Source organism: Lemur catta, chromosome 3 (assembly GCF_020740605.2).
Source record: "Lemur catta isolate mLemCat1 chromosome 3, mLemCat1.pri, whole genome shotgun sequence".
NCBI lineage: Eukaryota > Metazoa > Chordata > Mammalia > Primates > Lemuridae > Lemur > Lemur catta.
The window spans coordinates 2,429,477-2,455,114 of NC_059130.1; the positions used below are offsets into that span (position 1 = coordinate 2,429,477).

General features: G+C 46.5%; 1 protein-coding gene across 2 annotated transcripts in view; it reads right to left on the reverse strand.

Moving 5' to 3' along the window:
* The window catches only part of LMX1A (LIM homeobox transcription factor 1 alpha), a 144,678-nt gene extending 120,588 nt beyond the window's left edge, over positions 1–24,090 (reverse strand). Inside the window, exons 1-2 of one of the 2 annotated variants that reach the window (XM_045546308.1) lie at positions 24,015–24,090; positions 21,621–21,807 (exon numbers count right to left, since the gene is read on the reverse strand). In XM_045546308.1, coding sequence (XP_045402264.1) covers positions 21,621–21,807; positions 24,015–24,090 — 263 coding nt within the window. Of the gene's footprint in view, positions 1–21,620; positions 21,808–24,007 lie in introns of both variants that reach the window. The other variant, XM_045546309.1, reaches the window with a different exon arrangement.
* Positions 24,091–25,638: the final 1,548 nt, after the last annotated feature.

Below are 25,638 nucleotides of genomic sequence, written 5' to 3' on the forward strand. Positions count from 1 at the left end.
AAAAAGTGTCAACAACCGGAAGGCCACTCCACAAAGGGCAAGCAGCATGACGCGGCCTGGGAAGGCCAATTCATGCACAGAGTAAAGGAAGTGAAATTGAATATTCCTTACAGTGATGCAGGTAAATAAAGAATTTTTTAAAAAATGGAGGAAACAAAAAATTTTGGTGGAATCTGACAGAAAAGGCTATTATTAGTGACACCTGTCAGACTGCCCTCTCATCCTTCTCATGCACCTCTCAAAAAAACAGCACATCAAACCATCAAAAATGTTATTGATAACCAATGGCTGTCTCCAAGACTGACACATTGTTTCCATATTTGTACGGAGTATCTATGTGACCCGGCTGGGGATGAGGGTTTCAGTGCCGACTCTGCCATCAATCAATCAGTAATGTGACTTCCATATATGCAAAATGAGAAAACTGAACCCATAATAATATTAACAACAGCCAACATGGGGCAATTATTCCATGCAAGAAATAACTCTAAATGCTTGACATAACTGCACTTATTTCATCTTCCGAACAATCTTGTAAGGTAGCTATTATTATTCCCATTTTATAGGTGAGAAAACTAAAGCATAAGAGGTTAGTAACAAGGTCACATAGTAAATGGCTGAGTCAAAATCTGAAACAAGTTTTCTCTCCCAGTAACGAGTGAGTAGCTCTGTGAAACCAGCCCTCTGCCAGGTAATTATAAACTCTAGACAAAATATAAAAAACAACTACGTGAAGATACTAGACAGTGGACCAAAAAGTAGGCAGATATTGAAGGGGCATCACAATATGGAAGAAGAGACTGGAACTTGGTGATTTTCCTGTTTTTTGCAGCCTTTAGACATGCAGGGTGTCTAAGAAACCAGAGGGAAAATCCCTGCTCTTATTGACTAAAAGAACCAGAGAACAGAATTGGGGCAACCATAGCAGCTAGAAAGTGAGGGAAGAAACTGGAAAGACCCAGAGAGGAGGAGCCCCAGATTCTATATATAAGCTTGTCCAAATGTCCGGCTGACTTTAAACTGCACATATGCTGGGTTGACTCCAAGTAGCCCAATTACAGATCAAAGAAATGAACTGAGATTCTAGCTGAAGCCCACCACAGGGAAGACAGAGTTTGCAGTTTGCACTCAGCCAACTTAACTGCCTACTGGACATTTTTTACAAATAAGATACAAATACTCTTTGAAGGAACATAACAATTCAGGTTATTTATAATACATCATGTCCGAGATACCATTTAATCATTAACATGACCCACCATACTCAAGAGAAAAGATAACGAGCAGAGGCTAACCCCCAAGTCACCCAGATGTTGGAATCAGCCGAAAAGGATTTTAAAGCATCTATTGTAACTATGCTCAAGCATGTAAAGAAAAATATGCTCAAAAGGAACAAAAAGATAGGATATATTATCAGAGAGATACAAACTATAAAAAATCAAATGGAAATTCTATAACAGCATTGTCCAATACAACTTTCTGCAATTATGGAAATGTTTTCTATCTTGGCTGTTCATTCAGTGTCACTAGTCACATGTAGCCATTGAGCACTTGCAACATGACTAGTGCAACTGAGGAACTTAATTTTTGTATTCAGTTTTAATTAAGTTAGATGTAAATAGTCACATATTGCTAGAGGATACTATATTGGGCTGTGTGGCTCTAGAACTAAAAAGTATGACACCTGAAATTAAAAATTCACCAGATTAACTTAACAGCAGATTGGAGATGACCAAAAAAAAGTGTTTATGAACTTAAAGATAGATCATTAGAAACTATCTAATCTGAAAAACAGAGGGGAAAAACGATTGACAACTATATCAAAAGGAACAGAGGGAGATATTAAATGGATGTATACAGTTCAGAGATTCTTACATGTTATGTGTAGTGGTAAAATATTAATTCTAAGTATACTGTGAATAATTAAGGATGTATATTGTAATCTTGGGAACAGCCACTAAAAAAAATTAACAATAATGTAAAGCAGTATAGTTAAAAAGCCACTACATAAATTAAGATAAAATTCTAAAACAAAAATCCCATTAGCCAAAATAAGGCATGAAAGAAGGAACAGAGAACAAAAAACTAACTACATAAATAGAAAGTAAATAGCAAAATGGTAGACCTTACTCCAACTGCATCAATAATTACATTAAATGTTAATGAACTAGATACTCAAATTAAAATACAGTGGTTGTTGGAATAGATAAAAAAAGCAAGACTCAGCTATCCACTGTCTGCAGGAGATGCACTTTAAAAAATAAAGATTAGAAATCAGGTAATCTGTTTCCATTTTTAATGATTATATCTAAGAAGTACCTTTCATTTCTAAAACCCAATGATTCCACATGTATATGAGTATATGCATATATATACAATACATATTTTTATGCTCAGGACACAATTACAATAATTAATGGTCAAATTTATGTGTGCCCAAACCCAGAAGATATTGTGGAAGGGACAATTTATCAAGCAAACACATCCATCATTGCTTATTTTGTTTTTCAATCAACATTCATCCTGTCAAGTAATAAGATAAAGTTTTGGGGTAATTGTGTCCAGAAAAATCACTTCACCAATTCTTGAAGGGTGACTTAAGCCTATCTTCTTAGCAACAGAACTGTCCCAGAACTGCTTGGATTTAAACTTTCATGGAAGGGACTGGCTAACCTCTCTACATAGCCTGGTGACTAGAGTAGACAGCATCTCCAGGGCTTCATCTCACAGAGCAGCTGTGACACAGCAACGAGTGCCAGACTTGCCACTGGAAAACCTGAGACCGATCCCACCTACACCACTTGGAAACCATGCGACAACAGGACTGTCTCTTGGCCTCCTTGAGCCTCAGTTTCTTCATCTTGAATAAGACTGTGGTGGTGATTACATGATACCATGTCTGTTTTCATAGACTCCCCAGGCCTTTGTTCGCACCCCCTTGCCTGGACTGCCCTCGTCTTCCTCTCTGCTTTTACTTTTTATCCCTTAAGGCTCCACTCAAGTCCACCTTTCTCATGGCGATACTCCTTCCAATTTCAGATAGTGTCAATCACTCTGTTAAATTTTAATTAATTTTAAATTAATTAAACTTAATTAAATGCAAAATTTCTCATTGCATTCACTGTCTCTTCTACAGTTTTTCTCTAAATGATATAGTCATTTGTTCTCTACACATTTCTTTGTACACATTTTCACCCTCAAACACTGTAGAATATACGAAAGATTGATAAATGGCTCACGTAGACAGAGCCGGGTCAAGGCACACAAAACAGTTGCAACACCAAACCTAGATGAGTTAGTATGATGCAGGAGACTGTCATGAAACATGAGACTGCCAACTGACCCGCAACTGACACGAATAAGGTAATCAATGGATGGCTGGATAGATCAACTAACCAGGGCACAACGCAGCTCAACAGGCACAAGCAAAAGTGAACAGACACAGAAAATTACAGTGATTACAATCACAACTGTCTTCAATTCCATGATGATGATGATGACAGTTAACATGTACTATTTTAAGTTATTTACATTCATCATCTCATTTATTAAATAAAACTCATAACATTCCTATGAGGTTGGTAATACAGTACCCTGACTTTACGTGTGAAGCAACGGAGGTGTACAGGCATCAAATACCCATCCAAGGTCACACAACTAATAAACGACAAGTCAGGATTCAAACCCAGATCTGACTCTCACGCACTCTGCCATTATTTCAAAACTGAACGTACATAATCACATGACTCATTTTGGGGAACACTAAGTACTATGCAGTGATGCTTAAGTTAAATTCCCTTTATGCTGAAGTTGTCCTGGCCGTGAGAGTTGAGAGGAAGAGGAAGTTCGCTCTTCTTTGTGCCCAGCAGGTCTATAACAACTGAAAGGGCAACAGGGCAACAGGCTGGGAGACAAGGTCTTTCGGGGGCGTAGGCCCAGCCTCTCCATCTGCCAAGAGAGGCAGAAGCTTTCCAGGAAAGCCCACTCTCTGGCCACTGTTCCTGGGAGCCACAGCCCACCTCAGGCAGTCCCAGAACGTCCAGAGTCACCCTCCAACACTGTCAGGGAGGGAATTCCCATTCTAAAGCATGCCCTGAGGCAGTAGTTCTTCCCACAAATCCTGAATTTTTTTTTTTTTGACCTTGAATCCTGTCACTAAAACATCACCCTCTGTGTTAAGGGATGTACTGTATGTTCAAGTTTGTATCGGTTTTTATGTAAATTAGTTTGGGTTCTGAAATGGGAAGACAGAAAACAGGACTGTAAGTTAGGAACAATTTGTATTATTCATTTAAAATACGACCTTCCTCTTGTAGGCCTTCAATGCCCACTGCCCACAGTTTTGCATGGTACCTTCAAAGTGAGTATTAGAAGGGTTGAGAGAAAGCGTATGTGATTTTAAAAAGAAAACACAAATTTGAAGACTTTGAACTGTCATAAAAGTGAAAATACTCATATAATGTATGGATAAGTCAATGCAGGTCATAGATACATTTGAAAATTTGAGTGTATATCCATTCACTAAAGTAATATTAGCAAACTGATTAATTAGGGTCTCTTGTGTGGGCTTGTGTATGAAGGATAATCAATAATTTAATAAGTCTTAACATTATGTGTACCTTCTGAGAGAGCCTGGGCCCTTCTTAAACATGAGACCTGCAAAATTCACACGTTTGTGAAATTCGAGTGTGTTATTTCCCCCTGACTGCTATAACCGAGTCAGCGGAACTCAGTTCAACATGCAGTTACCAACAAACGATCACAGTTAGAAAAAAGGGTAAACATGGCCTACTTAACAAACTCGTGGATTATCTTTGAGTTTAGTATTAATGTAACAAATAAATACTGGATGATACAGCGTAAGTCCATCAGTCAGTTCACATAAACCAACACTGGTTAAGTATATTTTTTATCTGTTTTATCTAAAGCTCCTGTTCTCAAACCATTTCTTGATCTTGATTTTTCTTTCTTGAATCTGATGTGTGTTTTTACTTTACAAGGTAATCTGTCTGCTTTTATATCCTTTTAAAATATTAGGCACATCCACCGAGAATTCTCAGAAATGTAAGGCTGAGGTTGAAAGGTAATGAAAGAAACAAACCACTGGCATGAGAATAAAATTGCCCATATGGGCATAATCTACAATTGGCTGGCATTGCTGAACATTACCAAGCAAACTATTGGTATAATTAAGCTACCATTTATTGAGGATCTTTACTAGATGCTTTAGAAACATGCACAATCTTTAATCCCTAAAACATACGTAAAGATATAGTGCCTGCCTTTTAGAAATAAGGAAATGGATCCCTCAGAGGTTAACAGAGCTGGGATTTGAACCCATGTCCCTGCTGTGGGGAGGGGGGTCTATGTATCTTCCTGTTCTCCATTCTCACAATGTTGTTACCTTCATGTGAGACTGTGGCTAATACTTCATACTCCCCCTTTCTTCCAGATCACTAACTTTTAACCATTTGGGGATCACAGGCAACTTCGAAGATCTGATAAAATCTCTGGGCACTCTGCTCCAGAAACACACACACACTCAAACACACTTCTGGGAAATCAATTCAAGGGACTCATGAATACCCTAAAACCTCCATTTCAAAGAGAGTCCCCAGATATCAACACTGCGGGATTTTTCACTCACCTGCCTCCTTTACACTTCTCTCTCCTTTTTCACTTCTGAGGGAGCTTTAAAGGAGTAAAATAGTGGAACATCCAAAAAAAGCCTTGCTGCCCACATCCTCCACGTTGGCCCCCTCCCCACGTCCTTGCCATCTAAGTACAGGAAGCCACCACACACCCGATCCAGTGGAACATCTTGGAACCATCCTTCCATCTTCCTTTCCCTTCACTCCTGCATTCAGTTACTCCAGGCCGCCCACGGCAATCACCAAGTGCATATCACGTTCCAGGTATCAGACTAGAGAACAAATCAACAATTCCTGCACTCATGGAGCTTAGGATCTGATGAGGGGAATAAGCAACGCATTTGCATAGTGAAGAAGTAAATTATAGCGTATGCTAGAAGATGGTTAGCGACCTGGGAAAAGAGAAACTAGGAGTTATGGAGAAATGGGGAGTGTAGGAGTAGGCTGCAATACTCAGTAGGTGGTCATGGTAGGAGAAGACAGACATTTGAGTACACACACAAAGAAGGAGTCAAACTTGTAGATATCTGGGGAAAAATACATTTTGTTTATTTTCTTTCTTCCCCTCTAGAATGTAAATGCCACAAAGTCAGGGATTCTCTTTTTGTTGTTGTTCACTGCTGAATCCCAAGTACCTATAATAATGCCTAACACACAGTAGATGCTCAATAAATATTAATAGAATAAATGAATGAATTAAAATTGATCCTTCAGGCTGGCTAAAACTGAGGGTCAGGGCCACAATTCTAGATTGTACTCTACACACGACAATACCTTTAGTCGAATGATAATTTTAGAGCATAGAGAAAAGAAACTGAGTCAAGATGGGTTTGCCTTTTAAAAGGGAAAATCGAAAGGTAACTATATATGGAAAATGGTAATAATCAGAATAACCAAACAAGAAGTGGGTTTTCCAAAACAACCAAACAAATAATAGATCCTATACCAAATAAGGTTTTAAAATTAGAAATGACCCTTTAAATCTAGGGCTTCTAAATGCTGAATGATTCATTAATAACGCTGCCCATGAGGTGTGTCATCTCTTACCACGGAGACTTGGTAAGTAAGACAGATGCCACCAATCTGGAAGAGCCAGCCACTGTGCTACCGTCACACTTGCTGCACTCCCTGCTGTAGACCTGCGTTTCCAGAGCACTCACTGTGCGCTGATGTCCTTGGATTTCAAGCGTGCTTGTGGCTGCTTAGCTCAGTTGTGCATCCCTTGGTGCTGGTAAGTCTAAGCATATGGGTTGGGTCCCCATGGAAACCAAGACGAGTTGTCTCAGCTCCCCGGCCACAGGCAACACCTCTGACCTTGACCACTGATCCCACGAATGCATATCCTCAGTTATACAGGGGACAGAGTGTGTCCACATGTGTGTGTGTGCACGTGTGTGCGTGTACTGCCAAAAAAAGGGAAACTGGAGGAACGCGCTTCATGTTTAAGAAAGCTGCACATGACCCCTGAGAGCTGACTTACCCCCTTATGCACAATTATATCAAACCAGAGCCCAGGACACATCTCTTCCCGTTGGCTTCTCCTAAAATGATTACCCAATTCTAAGAAAGGATAAGAGCTATCAGGACAGATGCCACACTGATTGGAAGGCCACAGGCAGGACATATTCTCCCTGCATTTTGTCCCCAGAGATTAGCATAAACTAGTAAAAGTCAGGACGCTGAGCTTCCTGGAGTCCACGGCAGGTGACTTTACTGGCGGTGGGACTCACCACATTACGGGCAATGTGAGCTTCAGAGACTTCTTTCCTCTCTGATTAGCCAGCAAGGTCAGGGCAAAGCTGAAATCACTTCATCGTAACAGTTTGAACTCTGCAGTACTACACATCATTAAATTTTTAAGGGAGTTCACTGGGGAAGTCCTTTTAATCCTTTAATAATGGAGTTGGGGAAAGCGGCCAGTGACGGAGCCCATTTACCTGGGCTGACATTACCTAGGTTTGGCCACTAATGGCTTTCCAGCAATCCCACTGCGTCCATGCTGCCATTTAGAAGCCTGCATTTCATTTGGCCCTTGCTCTGTAACTGTCAACAGGGAAACTGAAAAATAACACGTCATTAAGTATTGCAATTTGTATTGCAGTTCTCTGCCCAAGTCTCTGTTCTAGCACTATTGAGCTCAGTCTAAACTAAACTCTAACAACCAGTTGACAAGTAGAAAAATTCATTCCACGAATCAGTTGGAGGTCGATGATACCAAATAACCCATCACTAATATATTTTCCACTGGATTTACCAGCCAGAGAGGCAGAGCCATTGGAAAACACTCAGCTTCCCTGGAAGCACCAAGTTCAGTTTAATTCTCTTCTAAGCTAAGAGGTCTAGCCCCTTATGACCTTGTCACCATTCCTTTCCTAGGGTCATGCAGATATGACAGCCCCACCTAACCACACACTGCTCTCCCGCTCCCTGTCTGTCAAAGCAATTAACTCTCCACCACTGCACACGCCAGGCAGTGCGTGATCACGTTCCACACCTCAGAGAGCTCAAGGTAAAGGCACTGCGGTAAATGGGATAATCTCAAAGAGGTTAAATGATTTGCCCAGACCCACCCAGCCCAAGCAAGGCAGAGACAGAATTAAAGCTCAAAGATTCCAAAAACCCACTGTTATCCACACGGTCACACCAGCCTCCAGTCTGGGGACGTAAGCGTGTGAACCAACCAAGTGGACAAGACAATAAAACAGAGATGGCCGGGCAAAGAGACCATGCCACCACAGTCTGGTCAACAAGGAGGATGGTACCCGCATGCTGAACTCCCTCCTCTTGAGAGTTCTCCCGTGTACCACAGAAAGCAAAAGCTCTTCGATGGACCGGCTTGCAGAGAAGCACAGCTGACTGGATCCTGGCCCGGGGAGGCTTGCTGACCTGTCTCGGGGAATCGGCCATGCAGTGGTGCACCTTGGCCCAAGCCGTAAACTGAGAGAGTTCTGCACGGATCAGGAGCAAAGCCAGTAAGATGACAGGCTACGCTGAGACGATGGTATCCGAAGAAGAAGGAAACAGGCCGGAGCCTCGCTCGGCCGCCGTCCCCAGGCCGTGACCCAGGGAGGCCTTGGCAGACATGCTCTGTGGGAGCCACGGGGGCCACCTCAGAAGAGGCCCTGAGGAGTGAAATGAGCAGACCCACCTCTGCCAGCCCCTGTCCCACGGTGGTCACTCCAGCTAACGCACAGGGAGATGCACAGAAGGACAAAGGGAATGAGTGGCTTGGAAAGAGCCCCAGAATGTCCCTGCCCCTCCCTAGGCTTCTCCTGGATCTTCCTCCTCTCCCCTTTCCTGGCTAAACTCCCATCAGCCACCAAGCAGGTGCAAAACGACCTTACCCTAAAACATCCCCCCTCCGTTCTGTCTCCCAAGTACTATCTTTTTTCCTCCCATCTTTCTTTCACCATCCATCTCCTCGAAAGAGTGGCCACGTCACTCCCTCTACTTCTTCAGCTTCTTTTTACTGTAGATCCCTATTAAAATCCGGTCCTGTCCCCACCAGGCCCCTAACAAAACTACCCCTGATGAGGTTGCCAGTGACTAACTGCCAATTCCAAGGGCAAACAGGCAGCCCTCCTTCTTGAAATTCCCGACCATGTCCCTGACCTCCAGAACCCTGCTCACACTGGCATCCTCCCTGCCTCTGTGTCATCTGGCTACAGCCTCCCTCGAGGCTCCCTGAATGCCGGTGGTCCCCGAGCTCCATCCTTGGCTCCCTTCTCATTCTACGTAGTGTCCCTTGGGGCATTCTCCTCTTCTCATACTTACATAGTAACGCATCCTAAAGCTTTGTGTCCAGGCTGGTTTCCAGATCTCCTTTGACAACTGCCTCCTGGACGTCTCCACCTGAATGTCTCCCCTGCAATTTGGCCTGTCCACAATTGTTCCCATTACCCACCTCTGCCCATCGCAAACTCCTGCTCACCCTGTGAATCTCCTATATGGGGTATTGACATGACTGTCCACCTTGCCCCTTCTGGATCTTCTTCAAACCTTCCCTCTCTGTCACCTTTTCCTTCAATCAAACATTACTAAGTTCAGCTCATCCTACGTCAGGAATATTTTCAAGTTCATGTCTGTCCTCTCCTTTCCCAGGGCCTCCGCCTTCACTCACATCCTTATTATCTCTCGTCTAGACCACAGCAACAGCTATGTAACGGGCGGGCCTCCCTGCCCAGTCTCTACTCAGGCTCCTACTCGTGCCCCAGGTTGCCATCAGAGTTACCTTCCCGGAAAATAAATATGGCCACGTCATCCCGCTGCTTAGAAATCCCTGCTGGCTGCCTGCTAACCCCAGGATGAAGCTGAAAGTCCTTTGCATGTTACACAATGCTTGTCACTGCTTGGCGTGATTCTGCAGTCCACCCCCAGCCCTGCCCCTAATGCACTTGACACTGTGGCACCACCACGTCCATAATCAGTGATTACAGAGACTCACACACTTCCTTCCCAAAACTCCATCCATCGGCACATGCTTCTTCCTCCACTTGGCATTCTCCCGTCTTCTCCCCTTTTCCTACACTCCAAGAGCCAGTTAATATGTCACCTCTTCCACGAAGCTTTTTCAACAACCCCAAACAAGTCACTTGTTGATTAATTTATCTATTCAACCAACATGTACTTGTCAAATGCTTGCTATGTAAGTACTCTGCAAGATGCTGGAGGTTCAGGGGCTAAAAAACAAAACAAAACAAAAACAGGAAGGTGCCTTCCCTCATGGAGCTTACGATCTAGTGTCACAGACAGACAATAAACCAAAAAATACATATATTTCAAACTGTGATAAGCACTGTGAAGATAATGAACAGCACATGGTAATACAGAACCAAGGGATTTAGATAAGCTGGTTCTCTGACCCTCCAGCTGTGCCTCTCTTAAAGTAATTTTACACTTTTTGCAAGCATCTGTTTAATCTATGTCTCTAAACAGTCTCTGCTACACCACTCATACATCAGTGTTTTGTTTTATTCATTTGCAGAATTTAATAAGTCTGCTTGATTTTGAGTGAATGAGTGATTTAATTAATGAGCCAACTGTTATAAGAGTCCATTTAATTCGAAATTAGAGAAAGCCACATACAACCAGGTAAAGTGTATTCCAGTTGCACGTGTATTACCTGAAATCTCTTGTTTCATTAAACACCAGTTTACAAAGATTAAATTCAGACATGTATTCCATCTCTCTAAAATTGACTGGAGCTAGCTTTAAGAGAACAAAATGTCAGCAGTGGTGAGGGAAATAATAAATACAATACAGGAATACTTGGTTTCCTTAAAAACTGAGATTCCATTATCACTTTCTGATCCAGCCGAGGCAAGTAACAAACAAGAAGGATGTCAACAGTTCTGGAAATCAGCCTCACGTGGGAGCACAGTGGGATCTTTTCTAGCTAAGGCTGGGAGTTGTTTGAAAACACAACACAGTTCAGAAGAAAACTTGGAAACGGGTTATGCAAGGAATGGACGGACAGCTGCCGGCTAGTCCCAATGGAAGTTATGCTGGAAGCTTCGGATCAGATATTTAACAGTTCTGCTGCCAAATGTGCAGACAGGCTCCCAGGACAAAAGTCACCAATAGCAAACCCTGGGAGCTGGAAAGAAGGAAAATGGATGCTGTCTGCCTTTTTGTGGTTCTTTGGTGGGAAAGAACAGCTACGCTAGAGGGCAACGAAGGCCAGTATGGATGACGTGGGCCAGGAAAGGATGGGCTGGAACGGCTTTGCACATGTGGAGGAGTTTGACAGACAGGAGCTATAGGCATGCACAGCCTTCCCATACACAGACACACACCCAGGCAAGCCCCAAATCCTAAAACTTCCTTCAAAACCACAGAACACTACAAACAGCTGACCATCAGAAGGCTGGCCCGAAAGCTCGAGTATCTAGCAGGTGGGGACTTGTTTTCCAAGAGCTGGTTCAACAGGACAAACTGAGAATTGTGATCTCACTGGGGTGTGAACACCAGAATTCGAGCAGCAGATGGTGTGATTTAGTGGAAAGGCCATTGGACCAGGAGCTGGAGGCTAGGGACAGAGAGCATCCCAGCTTCTCTCCTCACCAACAGCGTGACTTCGGGCAAGGTCTCAACCTCTTGGAGCTTTAAAATGCAACGGGAGAAAGCCAAAAACCTCTACTTATCTAACCTTCAAAATGGTTGTGAGGGTCTGTAGAGATAATATATGTGAAGGCCCTTTGAAAATTAAAAAGGATACTTTTTTTCCAACAAATCCCTTCATAGCATTTCCTATAAGCCAAGCACTGATCTGCATGCTTTACAATTATGAACCAAAAAGGATGCTTTGAGGCTGATACCATTATTTTCCCCATTCTAGAGAGAAGAAACAGGCACAGGGCAAGTTAGACCCTTGCCCAAGGTAACACAGCTACTGAGTAGCAGAGCAAGGATTTGATCCCAGACACTCTGGCTCCTGAGTCTACGCTGTTAACAACCACTCTATACTGGGTTATCATACACAGTTCCTAAAAATACATATAAGCTTTTACTCATGGATTTTTTAAAAAACAATAATAATATCCAATCCTGTAGAATACTCTTTGTTTTATCAAAAGGTTTTTCATGTTCATTATCTAATTTAATTCTCACCATAACCTTTTGAGGTCATTATTATTACATTCCTTTGTACAGATGAGAAAACTGTGGCTTTGGGCATCTCTTAACAACAGCACATCCATTTCAAACTATTTCTTCAGTAATGGAGAGAGCTATGCTGTGCCCAAATCACTCACCTGTCCATCCCCTTCCACCTACGAACATGGATTTTTGGAAAGGAAGATCCCAACCAGTAACAAAGTATAAAGAAAACAAAACCCAGAAGAGGAGTGGGTGCTAATACTGGCCAGCCTTAATATAGACAAACAGGGAAGCCCCCTACAAAGTGTTATATTCATTCTGCCCAAAATTATCTCCTCCACTACCTGTCCTATTCTAGGGCCTAAAATTCTACCATAAGATAGCCATTTCTTTGACTGAACACCCTTCCAGTTAAAAAGTCCCTTCAGAAGACTAGAACATTGTCATGTACATCCCAATGTGAATTATTTCATAACATCCTCTCCAACTGGACAGCTAGCTAAGAGAAGGCTCTAGCCTGCCCACAGAGTAATCTGAAGTTTAAAAGGGCACGAGATGAGTTCAGGACATCAGACAAGCAAGCGGCAAAGCTGAGCTGAGATTCTGAGGCTAGAAAACAAGTGCTGTGGTCGCACATCCAGGGATCCAAGGTGCACAGAGCTCCTGGGGAGAGAGAGGTGCAGGGACCAAGCAAAACTCCAGCCGGAGAGAGGCAGGGAGGGTGCCCTGGGATGCTCTTCCCTTCTGGCTCTCCAAAGTCTACCTCATGGCACTGCCAACTGGATTTCGTCTCTGGAGAGCCGGGCCCACACCCCTTTGAAGATGGTGGCTGTCATTACTGGGGGACACACGCACAACAGGAATCCTTGCCGCTACATGAGGAGGAGCAAGAGGAGAAAGGGTGAGGGGGAGCCAGCAGCAGGGGAGGAAACTCTAGATGGTTATGTTAAAAAGGATTTGTTCCACTGTCAAAACCAGAAAGCCTCCCCAAGAGCCAGCTTTAGGGAAGGAAGCCTGAAGTGACAGCGAGGGGGCGGGATGCTATTAAGGAGGTTCCTGGGAAAGGAGCTGAAATAAGGGAAGGAGGACCAGGCAAACAGCAGGTGTGACCACAAAAATCCACCTCTGGACTGTGATGGAACAGGAACGCCTGGGGGATGCACAGAAACTGGGCGCTGTGTCTCCAGACAAAGGCTCCTATAGCCGATCTGATTCTCCAGGGCAAGGACAGCTCTTTAAATCCAGGCCATTGGAGCACTTGCCCTTTCCTGGTCTCACCAGCAAATGTGATAGGACCCAATGACTGCCAAGCTCCTGAAAACTGTAAAAGTCACACCTTCTCCACTCAACGGCCCACTCCCTTTTCTGTGCCCCAGGAGAGACACCAACCTCCTCTCCCCCTGGGGGTGGGGGCCCCAGACCAAGCTGGCATCAGCTCCCCCTCAGGCTCAGGCTGTCCGGATGCTCAAACAAAGACATATTCGGGCCCTCCCGCCGAGAGGGGGGGACTGTTTCTGGGCCCAGAGGGAGCTGCCCTTAATCTGCTGCACCGTGAATGACAACAATGTTAAGAATGAAAATATGGTTTGGGGGGATAGTCCCCAGGAGCCCAACATTTTGGTATTTAAAGGAACTTTAATGAGCTTAAGAGGCTAATCTGGAGTTCAGGAGGGGGTGTTTTGTTTTGTTTTGAAAAAAAAAATCCTTTTAAAGGCTCCTGAGGCTGGATAGGGGGGAGGCAACAGAACTGTGAGTTAAGGAGTGGCTGCAACTGCAGGGGCGGGATGGACTTAGGAGAGGAAGCCGCTCCAAAGAGCTCTTCTTACTGCAGCACCAGAACCCGGTGCTCAAGAGATAAGGGACAGTTCTTTCCAGAATGGAGGACTGCAGTGTCCAGAGAAGCAGCAAAGGGTTGAAAATGAGTGATGTGTTTGCATCCTATTAGAATGCTAGCCACGCTTCTCAGCAAATGACTCCTCCCGGCTTACTGCCTACAGCATGAGACTCGGGCACTTCTCTGACCCACCGAAACACACCCATTTGCAGTGGTAGATGTAGCCTGCATCCACTAAGGTGCCAGGCACACTAAGAAAGGTGTTCAGGGGCCCCTAAATGGTCACCCAAAGAGTACTGGTCATGAGGTCATGCAAGCCTGAGAGTTACGCCTCTGCTTACCTGAGCCCCACCCAACAACTGGGTGGTCATGTAGCTATTATTCTGTGCATCTAAAAGGCTGATTGGGTTCTTCCAAGTGAGAAAATCAAAAGAACACTAAGGAAAATGGCCTGGGATAAAATTGAGACGGTTGATGAGATGGAGTTCAAGTAATTTCTGGTGCTTGCAAGAGTCAAGTTATTAATAATAGAATTCCACAGGGCATAGTGGGGTGAGAAGGAGACAAGGCCAGTCGTGGAGTCTCGATGCAGCATGTGGTCCATTCCCAGCAAGGCTGGATGCGTAAGGTATTTTTCATATAGACGGAGCTTAATCAGACCTGTCAGACAAGATAGCCCCACCAGAGTGGCCAGATATCTATCTACCAGGGCTCGTTCATTGTATGACAATAATGATAAAATGCAAATCGATTGGTGTGGAGAGACACTGGAGGCCCAGAGAGTCAGAAAAGCCAGACGTATTTACTGTTATCCAAAAATAGGATCACCAAACTGGAATCTCAAAAGGCTGGAAGAAACCAAACTCTTTCATGTGACTTCAGTTACAGGACTAGGAAAGGCAGGGTCCATTTTGTATTGTTAGTTGCTGTGACATTATGGTGCAATAATGGGGAATGTGGCGATGGTTTCATTAAATTCTAGCTAATCTGTGCATGGCAGCAAGGCGACAAGCTCTACAGAGGACTTGCTTGCCTTGGTTCGCCACTGAAAAGAACAGCGCAGAGGTAGGCTTCCAAAATCCCTTTTTAACTACCCAGATGGGGCTGTTTGTGATGGGACCAAGTATACCCACAGGGTGGAAAACTGATATGGGGCCACAGTTTTGTTCCTTACATAATGTCTTCACTAATACTTCAGTGTTGCTGCTGCATTCCAATTGCTTCTGCTGTCTAATGCCAAAAGAAACTTAATCCCTATCCTAAGTCTCATTTTATTTATTTTCAGTAGTGTGAAAACAAACATGTAGCAAGATTACAGTGTTTACACCTCCTTTTTAGCCGATATAGCTCTAATCCTCCCGTTAATTAATGCCAGGGCCATAGCAATTTTATTAATTTCGTCTTGTTTAAAAATATAGAGACAGATAACCGTGCTTTACTAAAATAACTATTTGACATTTGGGAGGTGTTCGCTTCATTTTAGCAAGACGGTTGGCTAGGTTTCGTTTAGTAAATGACAAAGAGACACAAAGCTGCCGTCGACGTCGGTCAGTGGTAACATAACTAACTCTGTGATAAATTGACTAAAACGCCCCATATCATGCTAGTCAAAAGAGATGAAGGAGAAAATGTAAATCCTGAGAAGCACCAAGCCAGAGTCTTTCTTGGTTCCAGAAAACAGGCCATTCCAAGGAGCACAAGGGAGAAGAGGGTATCTTCTTTCTGTCCTCCCTGACATTTGCTCCAGAACCTCTTCAATACTTTGCTTACCAACTTCTCCAGACCAAGTCTGATAAGGCTGCTGGCAACAGCACTGTTTTAATCTTCCTAAAAGACTTTCAGAAAAACATAGAGGGTGTTCCTAAGGGAAAGTCTCAGGCACGTTGGAAGTAGGACAGAGCCCTCTCCCACCTAGGAATCTTTCTACTCCATGCAGAGGGTAAGACAGGCACAGCTTACCCCCCCCCAACCCCCAACCCTCTTTATCTCAACCTGCAAGTGGCTTATCTGAGAACCTTTCTCTCTCCAAAGATGTGAAAGAACATTTAAAAATCCATGTCAGAAAAATGAAAAAAAAAAAAAAGAAGAACAAAAAGAAGAAAGAAAGAAAATATTGAAAGATACTGAAGCAGAACTAAGATTTCATAGTTAGGGTAGAAATTATTTTTAAATCTTTCTATCGTGGATATGGATTGCACTTTTTCCCCCATAATTCATTTCCCAGTGTTGTACAACTGTACTTAATAATCAAGGTAACATGATTTAATATTGGTTATTTTGAACTTCATAAAATTGAACAATATTTTGTAATATGCACTTACTCTACAAAGTTTTATTAAATTTTGTATAATATCATGAGTATTTTAAAGCCTTGTCTATTTTCTCACTTCTAAACATTACAACCCAAATAATTTCTTTAACTACAAAAAATAATTAGCTGATGATTTATTAAATGGACTTGTTCTCATTAGAGAAACAGTACCTGCTCATTAGCTCCAAAAACCTTCCCAGATTTAAAAAGCAGCAATGAAGAGGCCTCCTGAAATTAGTAACAGTTTGTTGGTTACTACAAAGGTTATAAATAAGAAAAATGAAACTAAAAAGCAAGAAAGCAATGAAGAATTAGAAAAGCTCTTGTCCCTGGAATGTAAAGATCAAAAGCTACTTCCTATCCAGGTAGATGACAAAAGTCCCAGGACTCTACAGTATGTAAAACCAGACTGGATAAATAACTGTTTTAAATGTGTTCCATTTGCGTCAGGATCAAAAGAATCCCATAAGCCTACTCTAAAAAGGAATGTTCATATCTAGTATTTTAATTCCCAGGATACTATTAATATCTACTTCTGCTATCTAATTTTATTTTCAAAATTTTAAGTCTTAGATTCCAAGAAAGTCTTACCCAGGGACCAATACATATAAAAAGAGAAAACACCTCTGAGCAAGGAATGTTTCCAATCACCCTCTAAAATTAAAAAGAGAGAGAGAGAGAGAGAGCTAAGCTCCCTGCACAAACATGGCCACAACCCGTGGACTGTGCTCATGCCGAGCTAAGCCCCCTGCAATTTAGCAGAGACATCAGTTTATTACCTAGCTGCGTTTGATTCTCATATCCCTTACATTTTATTGTGCCCGGAGCAGTGTCAACAAAAGATAAAGCAAAAATCTAATGATTGCCTCCGTCATTTCATCTGTGGGCTACTCTTATGAGTAACTGCATGCCCAATTTTGATCTCCAAGTAATGTCACAGTAACGAAACCAAACTAATTGCTCCTTACACACACACCTCCTACACCACCTTGATGAAACGCAGAATTAGTTCATTACTGATCCTGAAAGATACCATCACTTACGTTTTCACTGTGGAGTCAAAAGAAAACTCTTAAGTGTGATGTCCACTCCACCCACACACACACACTTTTTCCCCTTTCTTTGGAAAACTGGTCTGCTCCAAAAAAGAGGGGAGGAAATATCAACCAGCTCTCTGAGGAAAGGTTTCCCAAGGCCTGTGATTTGCTGACATGTGGGGAATTACGACGTTGTGAGAACAGCCCTGATGACAGCAATACTATCCCACATTGCTCCTAGGATGTCCAGAACAATCCAAGGGATCATGATAAACTTCATATGTGAGGGGAGAGGGCTCCGCCTGGCCCACGGAGTGCCAGGCACATGAAAGAAACAATCTAAACTTGATTTAAGTGTGGAATCCCTTCCAGGAGGCTTAATTATCTATTGTATTACCACATTCCCATTATTCAGCAGTCTCTTCCATCTCAGACTGAAGTCCAACTGCAGTATTTGTTTGGAACACATTCAGGGAAAACTCCAAATGAACCAGATCATAGAGGACTCAGTTAAATAGGGAACAACAGTTATATAAATAGAAGTCCCCTAGGCTGGAAAATATTTTGGTTGTCTGCTAACTTTCAGGAGCATTGAAGACAGTTGAACCCAGTTTGTAAACAGTCACACCTATAGCACCCTAGCAGTTTATATGACATGTACAGCTTCATCAATTGTGTAAATGTCACTGCCGGTTCTTAATTTCCGGGCATTCATAAATCAGTGTTCTATACTCTTGCCTTAAATGCTTATTTGTTTGGGGTAATCAAAAGATAAATTATTCCTAAGGGTGTCACAGTATATGAGATAAATAATAAAACATCCTAAAGTCTTCAAATGAATGGTCGTACATCTAAGACGCCACTGTCAATTCAATTATTTTTAATTAGAAAAATGTAGTGCTTGACATCATGAAGGTGTAACAATTAATTGATAGAATGAAATTTTCACTTTTTAACCGGCCGATGCCATGGATACATAGCTAATTGTTCAAATGCAAAACTGCCTAACAGCCAGAAATGCATGCACACACACACACACACACACACACACAGCTAAAATAAATGTGATAAACCTGCTCTGTTAATATCATGTTTATGACTGTCATGGAAAACTGCACATTAGCTATATATTCTTTCATTTAAATGTATAGAAATAGTATTTGAACTTCGTGAATTTTGGAGGCCAGGGTGCTGCTTGTCTCTTCATTTTTTATTAAGTGTTCCATAAGTTACCACTAACATTGTCCTACCACTTAACTTCCGTCTCATTTTCTCTCCCTTTACCCTTGTCCAAGCCTCAAATTTTTTAAAAAGCCACCGAAAAAAGCAAAGCTATTTTTTATAAATGTAGCTTTTAAAGAGAAAAAAATGATTTCTGTGACTGTCTGATGATTATTGTTTAAAACTGAGTTGTATCCCTCTGGAGGATAAATACTGGCCACTCTAGACAGTTTGTGTGCAATACCTAGTCCTGCATTCTAAGTGGAGGAAGCTGTGGAGAAATGCTTGATAGTGAGGACAACACAAGTGGAAAAGTGCTCAGCTATAAGCCTCCTGAAGGCAGGCTCTGAGACTTTTTCTCACTACCCTCTCCTCACCTAGCCCAGTGTCTTGCATATGAAAGCTCCATAAAAGCTTGTTGAATAAAAGAATTTGCCCTGAGCCTAATTTTTTACAAAAACAAAACAAAACAAAACCACTCTTCCTTTCTCTCCTACAGCACTGCCATGCAGACTAACATCATTAACATGATTGAATATATTAATACCCTATTTTGTTGGGAAAAGAATGGGATTTGGATGGGGCATAGAGGAGGAAAAAAAGGAATTTTTAAAAGAAAGAAATTAACCTAACAAGGCATTGATAGGCTGGGCACAGACCAGGACTGCTAAAATGCCATTTGCTAAAAAAGGACACACAATTCGATTTTGGACATCAGTGTTTCAAAAAATATTTTTAAATTAAAATTAAAATTCTTCACTGTGACATCAACACCTCTGTGAACAATGTAGCTTGTATCCCTCTATAAAATCTTCTTGGTTCTGGCCAACAGCTGGCTAGTTGATCCCTCCAATTTTCCCTTCGCAGAAATAGCTTTGTGAGGAGAGAACTGACCCTTTCGGGCTAATAAGCCCAAACCGCGCCAAACCTGGAGGGATGAAATGGAAGGGACATTGTTGTGTTAAGTACTTTACAACAACTGTTTCTTCTCTTGACACAGCCTGACTTCCTTAAAGAAGATTTGACTGGCCAGACAGCTGTGTTGACCCTTAAGCCTTCTTTGATTCGTGATTTTTTTTTTTTTTAACAAACAGAATAGAAATTCACAACCCAAATCCTTTCCTAAGCTCCAATACTTGTGAATTTGCTAGTGTTGTGCCTGAAGGATGTGGGCACTTCAGCAATCTACAAGCAGAAAGCTAAAGACTGGGTGCACACAATACCCAGACCTTTGGATGAAAAGCAAGGGGAGGGGGCCGCGAGCCATCCACCAGAAGCTTTATTCAAAGGTGATACTTAAAGCTGTGTGGGCAAAATCTGCTTAGTTACCTAAAAATCGCACTTTTCTCTCAGACACTGTGGCAATAAATAGACAACCAAGAACAGAGACAGGCATATCTTCTTTCAAAAATGTTAAGTGTAATTATCGCTTAAGTGGTCACAAGGAGTGTTCACTTCTTTATATATGTCTGTATTGTCCCACTCATCCAAAATCAAGCACCTATTTTAGTCCTGAAAAAAAGTTATTAATCTTTTCAAAACAACAACAACAAAAATGTCTAGTACCCTCTCCATCCGGGAGAAACAGTCAAGCATTTTAAGCAAAGGACCACTGAGTGGCAGAAGTAATTTTTTTCCTGTGGCCACACATCACTTCGTCAGTTTTTAGAAAACCTCATAACCGAGACAACACGGAAAAGAAAATATTTCTGCTCTTTCTCAGCGCTTTTTGCTGCGTTAAGACTTCTCTCGCATACCCCCGTTTCATTGTGTGTTTTTAATAACAGGATGGGAACCGCTTTTCACTCACACTAACCCGCCTTTGATTATCCTCCTATAGCTCCCTTTTATTCGCCAGGGACATGTAGAATGATCCTGCGCGTGCACGCGCGCGCCCACACGGCCGGAATATGCCAGTCCTAACGTGCAAAAGCACAGGCCTCCGATGCAGCCGCTTCTCGTTCCTTCGGGAACCTCCGCAGCGCTGCCAGAGCAATGCCCCACTCACTAGCCGTTTTCGCGAGGAAAAGCGTCTCCCTCTCCTTACCTTCTCTGAGCCCCTCCGGGCCTGCCGTGGAGAATAAGGAAATCCTCTACCCCCCACTGCCTGGCCTCATCCAGGCTTCAGGCATCACAGAAATCTAGATTCCAAATAATCCACTTTCTTAAATACCTGCGTCCCAATTCTCCTCAAAACACATCAGAACGGTCGTGTGAACAGGAGGGAACCGAACCTGCTTCGTGGCGGAGGAGTGTCCCCCGGCCAGACCTGGGTGAAGGCACAGGCTGGAGGGGAGGGCTCAGGTCAGGCCTCAACGGCTGGTCTCACGGCCCCTGGCCCGAGACCCGGAGGGAAACGGAGAAAAGGCGAACAGAGTGCGCGCTAAGCTTCGAGCGGCAGCAGCGCCATTTCGGAGTCCAATCTGTCCGGATTCCGGTGGACAAACCCAAACCGGAAACGCGGACAGGGGACACAGACGCCGTGGGGTCACTACAGCCTCATCGCCGGGCACCGCCAGGCACAAGCGCGAGGATGGCGCAGGCGCCAGGGTGAGACCGGCTGGGAACGAGCAAGAAGACACCGGTCACTGGCAGCCCGCAGAGCGCCCCGATGAACAAGGGGACCAAGCTTGAAGGGGTCAGAGGCCCCTGACAAAGAGTGGCCTCTGGGAATGGCCAAGTCGGGGGAAGGGGTCCGGGAGAACTAAAAACTAGACAGGCGGTCAGGGGAGGGGAGCAGTCGGGCGCGCTGCTGCGGGACGCGGGCCGTGGCTGCGCACACAGATCTCCGTCACTGCTCACCCCCGCGGGGAGCGTGCGGGACTGGGACGAAGGGGACTTCTGCGTCTCTGGGGCTGCGGGGGACTCTGGAGCCTTCCAGAAGCGGGGGAGGGAGGGAGGGGAAGACAAAGTCGCCGCAGAACACTGGTGCTAGCGCGCGGGGAGCGCCCCGCGGCGCGGACGCTTACTTTTCATAGTCGTACTTGCAGTAGAGCTTCTTGTCCCGGTAGAAGCAGGTGGTCTCCAGGGGCTCTTTGCAGGAGGCGCACTGCACGCACTGCTCGTGCCAGAAGCTGTCGTTGAGCCTCAGCAGAAACCTGTCCAAGATGACCCGCTGACAGCCCTCGCAGACAGACTTGGGGCTCACCGCTCTGCCTGCAGCCGCAACAGACAGACGTTCGCGGGTGAGCAGCCCCGGCCGGGCGACCCTGCCCGACCCCGCCCGACCCGCTCCCGACCCCTTCGCACCCGCGGAGTCCCCCCGCGGCCCCCACCCCAGGGAGCCCTCTGCTAATCAACCAAGCAGAGATTGGAAAAATCAAATCAAGTGGCATTTCTAATAAACAGGGACGATGTGGGAAGGTTTAAATCCTAGCCGGGGAAGGGGGCGGAAATCAATAAGTGCCCCTTAATTATCAAACATACCCAGGTGTGCGCACAAATGTGTGCGCATCAGTAAAATTAGATAAATAAGTTTGTGCTCCCAGGTTTATAGCGTCGTAATTAATCATTAAATCACTCCCTGTTGACTATTTTTTAAACTGAGAATGAGTAAAAATAATATGTGTGGTTTTGTCTTTTGTTAAAATGCAATTCTGTTCCATTTTTTGATGGAAACTTTAACATGTCTCTCTTTTCTTCCTAAAAAGTCCTGTGACTACAGTAAAATACCGACTTGCCCCCAGGCAAACCCAGTATTGTTCAAACCTGTGAACCCTAAACTGCAGCGTCTTAGCTGACGTGCAAGTTACAGATGATTTTTTTTTTAATAATTAAGAAGCGTCAAAATAGAGGGAAGAAAAAAATAGGGGGAAGAAGCAGGCCGCGGAGACGCCGCATAGAGTCCCGGCCCGGACTCCCGAAATCCAGCAAGCTCCGCCGCAGTGCTTGGGGGCGAAACGGTCCCCAACCCGACTCGGTGCAGGCAGGGAATACACTCCGTGCTACCTCTTGGACTTTTTATGTTTTATTCCCTTAGTTTGCGGGGGTGGGGGTAATTGCTTCTTTTTAAAGGAGGACGCTTGGCCCCATTAGTCTGCACATTTCACTGCTGTTTAAAGAAGTCCTTGTCACCCGGTCAGAACATTCGCGCGTGGTGTCCCCAAGGGCGCGACCCTTCCCCATGCCACTGCCACACTCATCTCGCTTTCCCTTTCGGGGCCCGGCCACCGGCTCGTGAGCTGCGCCGGCCGCTTTAGGGAGCAGGCAAAGAGGGCTGGGGAAAGCGAGGTAGTTCTCAATTTTAAAATTCTTTCTTTCTGCGGGGTCTTGGTGTCCTGGGCCATGACCCCGGCGTCAGGAGCGGACACCGGTCCGTCCGAGGACACAGGGCGAAAGGCGACGCTCGCTGTGCCCAAGTCCGCACGCGCCGCGCGCCGGGGCCGCGCTGACTCTGGCCTCCCCGAGGCTGGACAGAGTCCGAACGTTCTCGAAAGGGGGGCTGAAAGAGGGGAGCGCAGTGTACGCGATTTCGTGTCCTCTGGGGTCCTGCGGGGTGGGGAGATGCCCCTGTGGATGAGGTTTCTTCAGCCGAACTGTGTCATCCTCCACATTCATCCCACTCTAGCGGTTCCGAGTGAGGGAAAGCGGCAAGAGGTTTAAATGACAAAACGAAAAATCCCTCCAGCTAAAAAATAAAATAAAGCGCCCACTCCACAAACTTGAAAAATCACTAAGGACAGGGCGGAGGAGCGGGGCGGAACCGGAATCCCTGGCCTCGGCTCCCCGAGACCCGCGTGTGGACGCTCTTGGGGGCCCTTGACCCGCTGCCCCTCTGCAATCGCCGGGAAGGAGCTGGGGAGGGGGGACCCCCGGACCCGGGATCCGGCTCCAGTTAATTAAAGCCGAGGCGAGGGCCCTGCCGCGCAGGCTAATCCCCTCGCTGCGCTGCCCACCGGCCCGGAAAAGTCTCTCGGCTGTGCCCGAGGTTGAAATCGGGGCTGGAATCGGTGGGGGCGAGAAGCCGCCTCGAACTTGGACGCTCCCGGCCTCGGGTCTCGGATGCTCGCCCCTAGGCCGCGGAGAGGAGGGCGGCATTTATGAGACGTCGATCAGCTCAGTGATTAAAAATCCAGCCCTGGGTATTTTTAATCACTTGCCACTCAGACGCCTATGAACCAGCTCGCCCTCCCCTCGCCGCTTTGGGGAATTCGGTGCCCTGCGCACGGGGCCTGGGGGGCTTGTTGATTCCATTTGGGTGGGGAAGACCCACAAGGCCTGACGCACAGTGAGTGGGCTCAACTGAGTGCAGGAAGAGGGGCGCTAGCTCGCCCGTCGCCGATCGGGTCCCAGCCAGCTGGGCTCCAGAGCTCGGGGCTGGGCGCAAAGAGGGTGCGCCCCGCACGCAGGGCCTGACCACTCACCCAGCAGCGAGGAGAAGGAGGCCGAGGTCTCGATCGCGCTTTGGAAGTTCTCCTCCATCTTCAGGCCGTCCAGCATGTTCGGGCAGAGCTGGAAAGACCTCTGCAGAGGAGAGGAAACGATGCGCCTGGCGTCGGTGCCCGCTGGGACTCCGCGCCCGCAGCCGCCGCACTCCTGGGAGCGAAGGGAGGGAGTGACCAGGGCGACCAGAGCGAGCGGGGAGAGGAGAGTCCAGCCAAGAGAAACGCAGGGTGGGAGGAGAGACAGGCACAGCGCACTGCTCTGACTGATCTGATTTCACTTGAAGTCTCCGCGTTATGTACTTAGGCCTCCGCCCCCCAACTGCGTTTCTCCTTCTCCTGCCCCCCCCCCACCTCTGTCCCCAGCCCAGGTTTTCCATCCCGAGTCCGACTCCGCCCCAACCTATACGAATGTGGGCCTTAGGGACGTCTCTGCAGGAACTCGGCTACTGGGGTGTGATGGGGATAAGAGGAGTGGGCGCCCTCCCTCGCGCAGCGAGCGAGTCTAGGCACGCGGGAAACCGGGGTCAGCGACTTGCGTCCCGCCCGCCCGCCTGCAGCCCTCACCTGCCCGCGGTCGGGAAGGGGCAGAGTAAGGGAACGGGAGAGGGTCCCGCCTGCTTCCGGGCTCCGGGCGCGGCGCTCCGGCGGGGGGCGCGCGGGGAGGTCCTCCCGCCGGTCGGCCAGCGCCGGGAACGTCTGCAGGAGCGGAGGAGTCGCCTCGGGGAGGAGCCGCGGCCCGCCCGCTCACTCCTGGGTGCGTTTCAAATCAACTTTCAGAAACGCGCCCGCCGGAGCCTGGGCGGGAGCCTGGGAGCCCGCAGCCTTCCCTACCTGACAGGCGCGTTCTCTCTCCCAGCGGCCGCGGCGGAGTGAGGCTGCGGAGCCCGGCGGGAAGCCACGGCCGGGGAAGGCGTCGCCCGGGAGGGAGCCGAGCGAACTCCGGCCCCTGGCTCTGCTCTCCGGCGCGCCCGGGCCGAGCCGGGACGCGGTTGCGAGCGCCTGGCCTTCTCGGGACGTCCTGCCAGCCCGCGTCGCTCCTCGCGGGGAGGGAAGGGCCGGATGCTTCTCGGAGGCCGCGAGGGAAGGCGGAGGCCCAGGGTCCTGGGTGCGAGTCGGCCCTGCCTCGCCGGCGCGGATCTCGCCGCTTCTGACAGCGGCCGCGGCGCCGCGTGCGCGCTGGAGCGAAGGGGGTGGGGTGCGCGGGGCGGGCGGCCGGCGGCGCGGCCAGTGGCCGGGCCTCGACGCTCCCGTGCCCGGCCTGGCTGCGCGGTCCGCCTCGAGGCCGCTGCCGGTGCGCTCCGCCGCCGCTGCGACCTCCCGCGCACGAAAAGTTTCCTTCCCTCCACGGGCAGCTGTTAACTCGGGGCGCTCTGGCCCTGTCGCTACCCACGACCCCGCGCCCCGGCTGGGCCTCGGTGGAGATCTCCGCGCCACTTGGACCGCGGCGTGGGCCCGCGGGTTTCCCTGGCGCTCTCCAACCACTGCGAGTGACAAAAGCACGACAGTCCTCACCCGGGCGGCGAGAAGCGCCAAGAAGCCGTTTGTCGCCTGTGATTGCGGGCCCAGCGGCTCTGAGCTCTTCAAACCCTTCTTCCTTACCCGG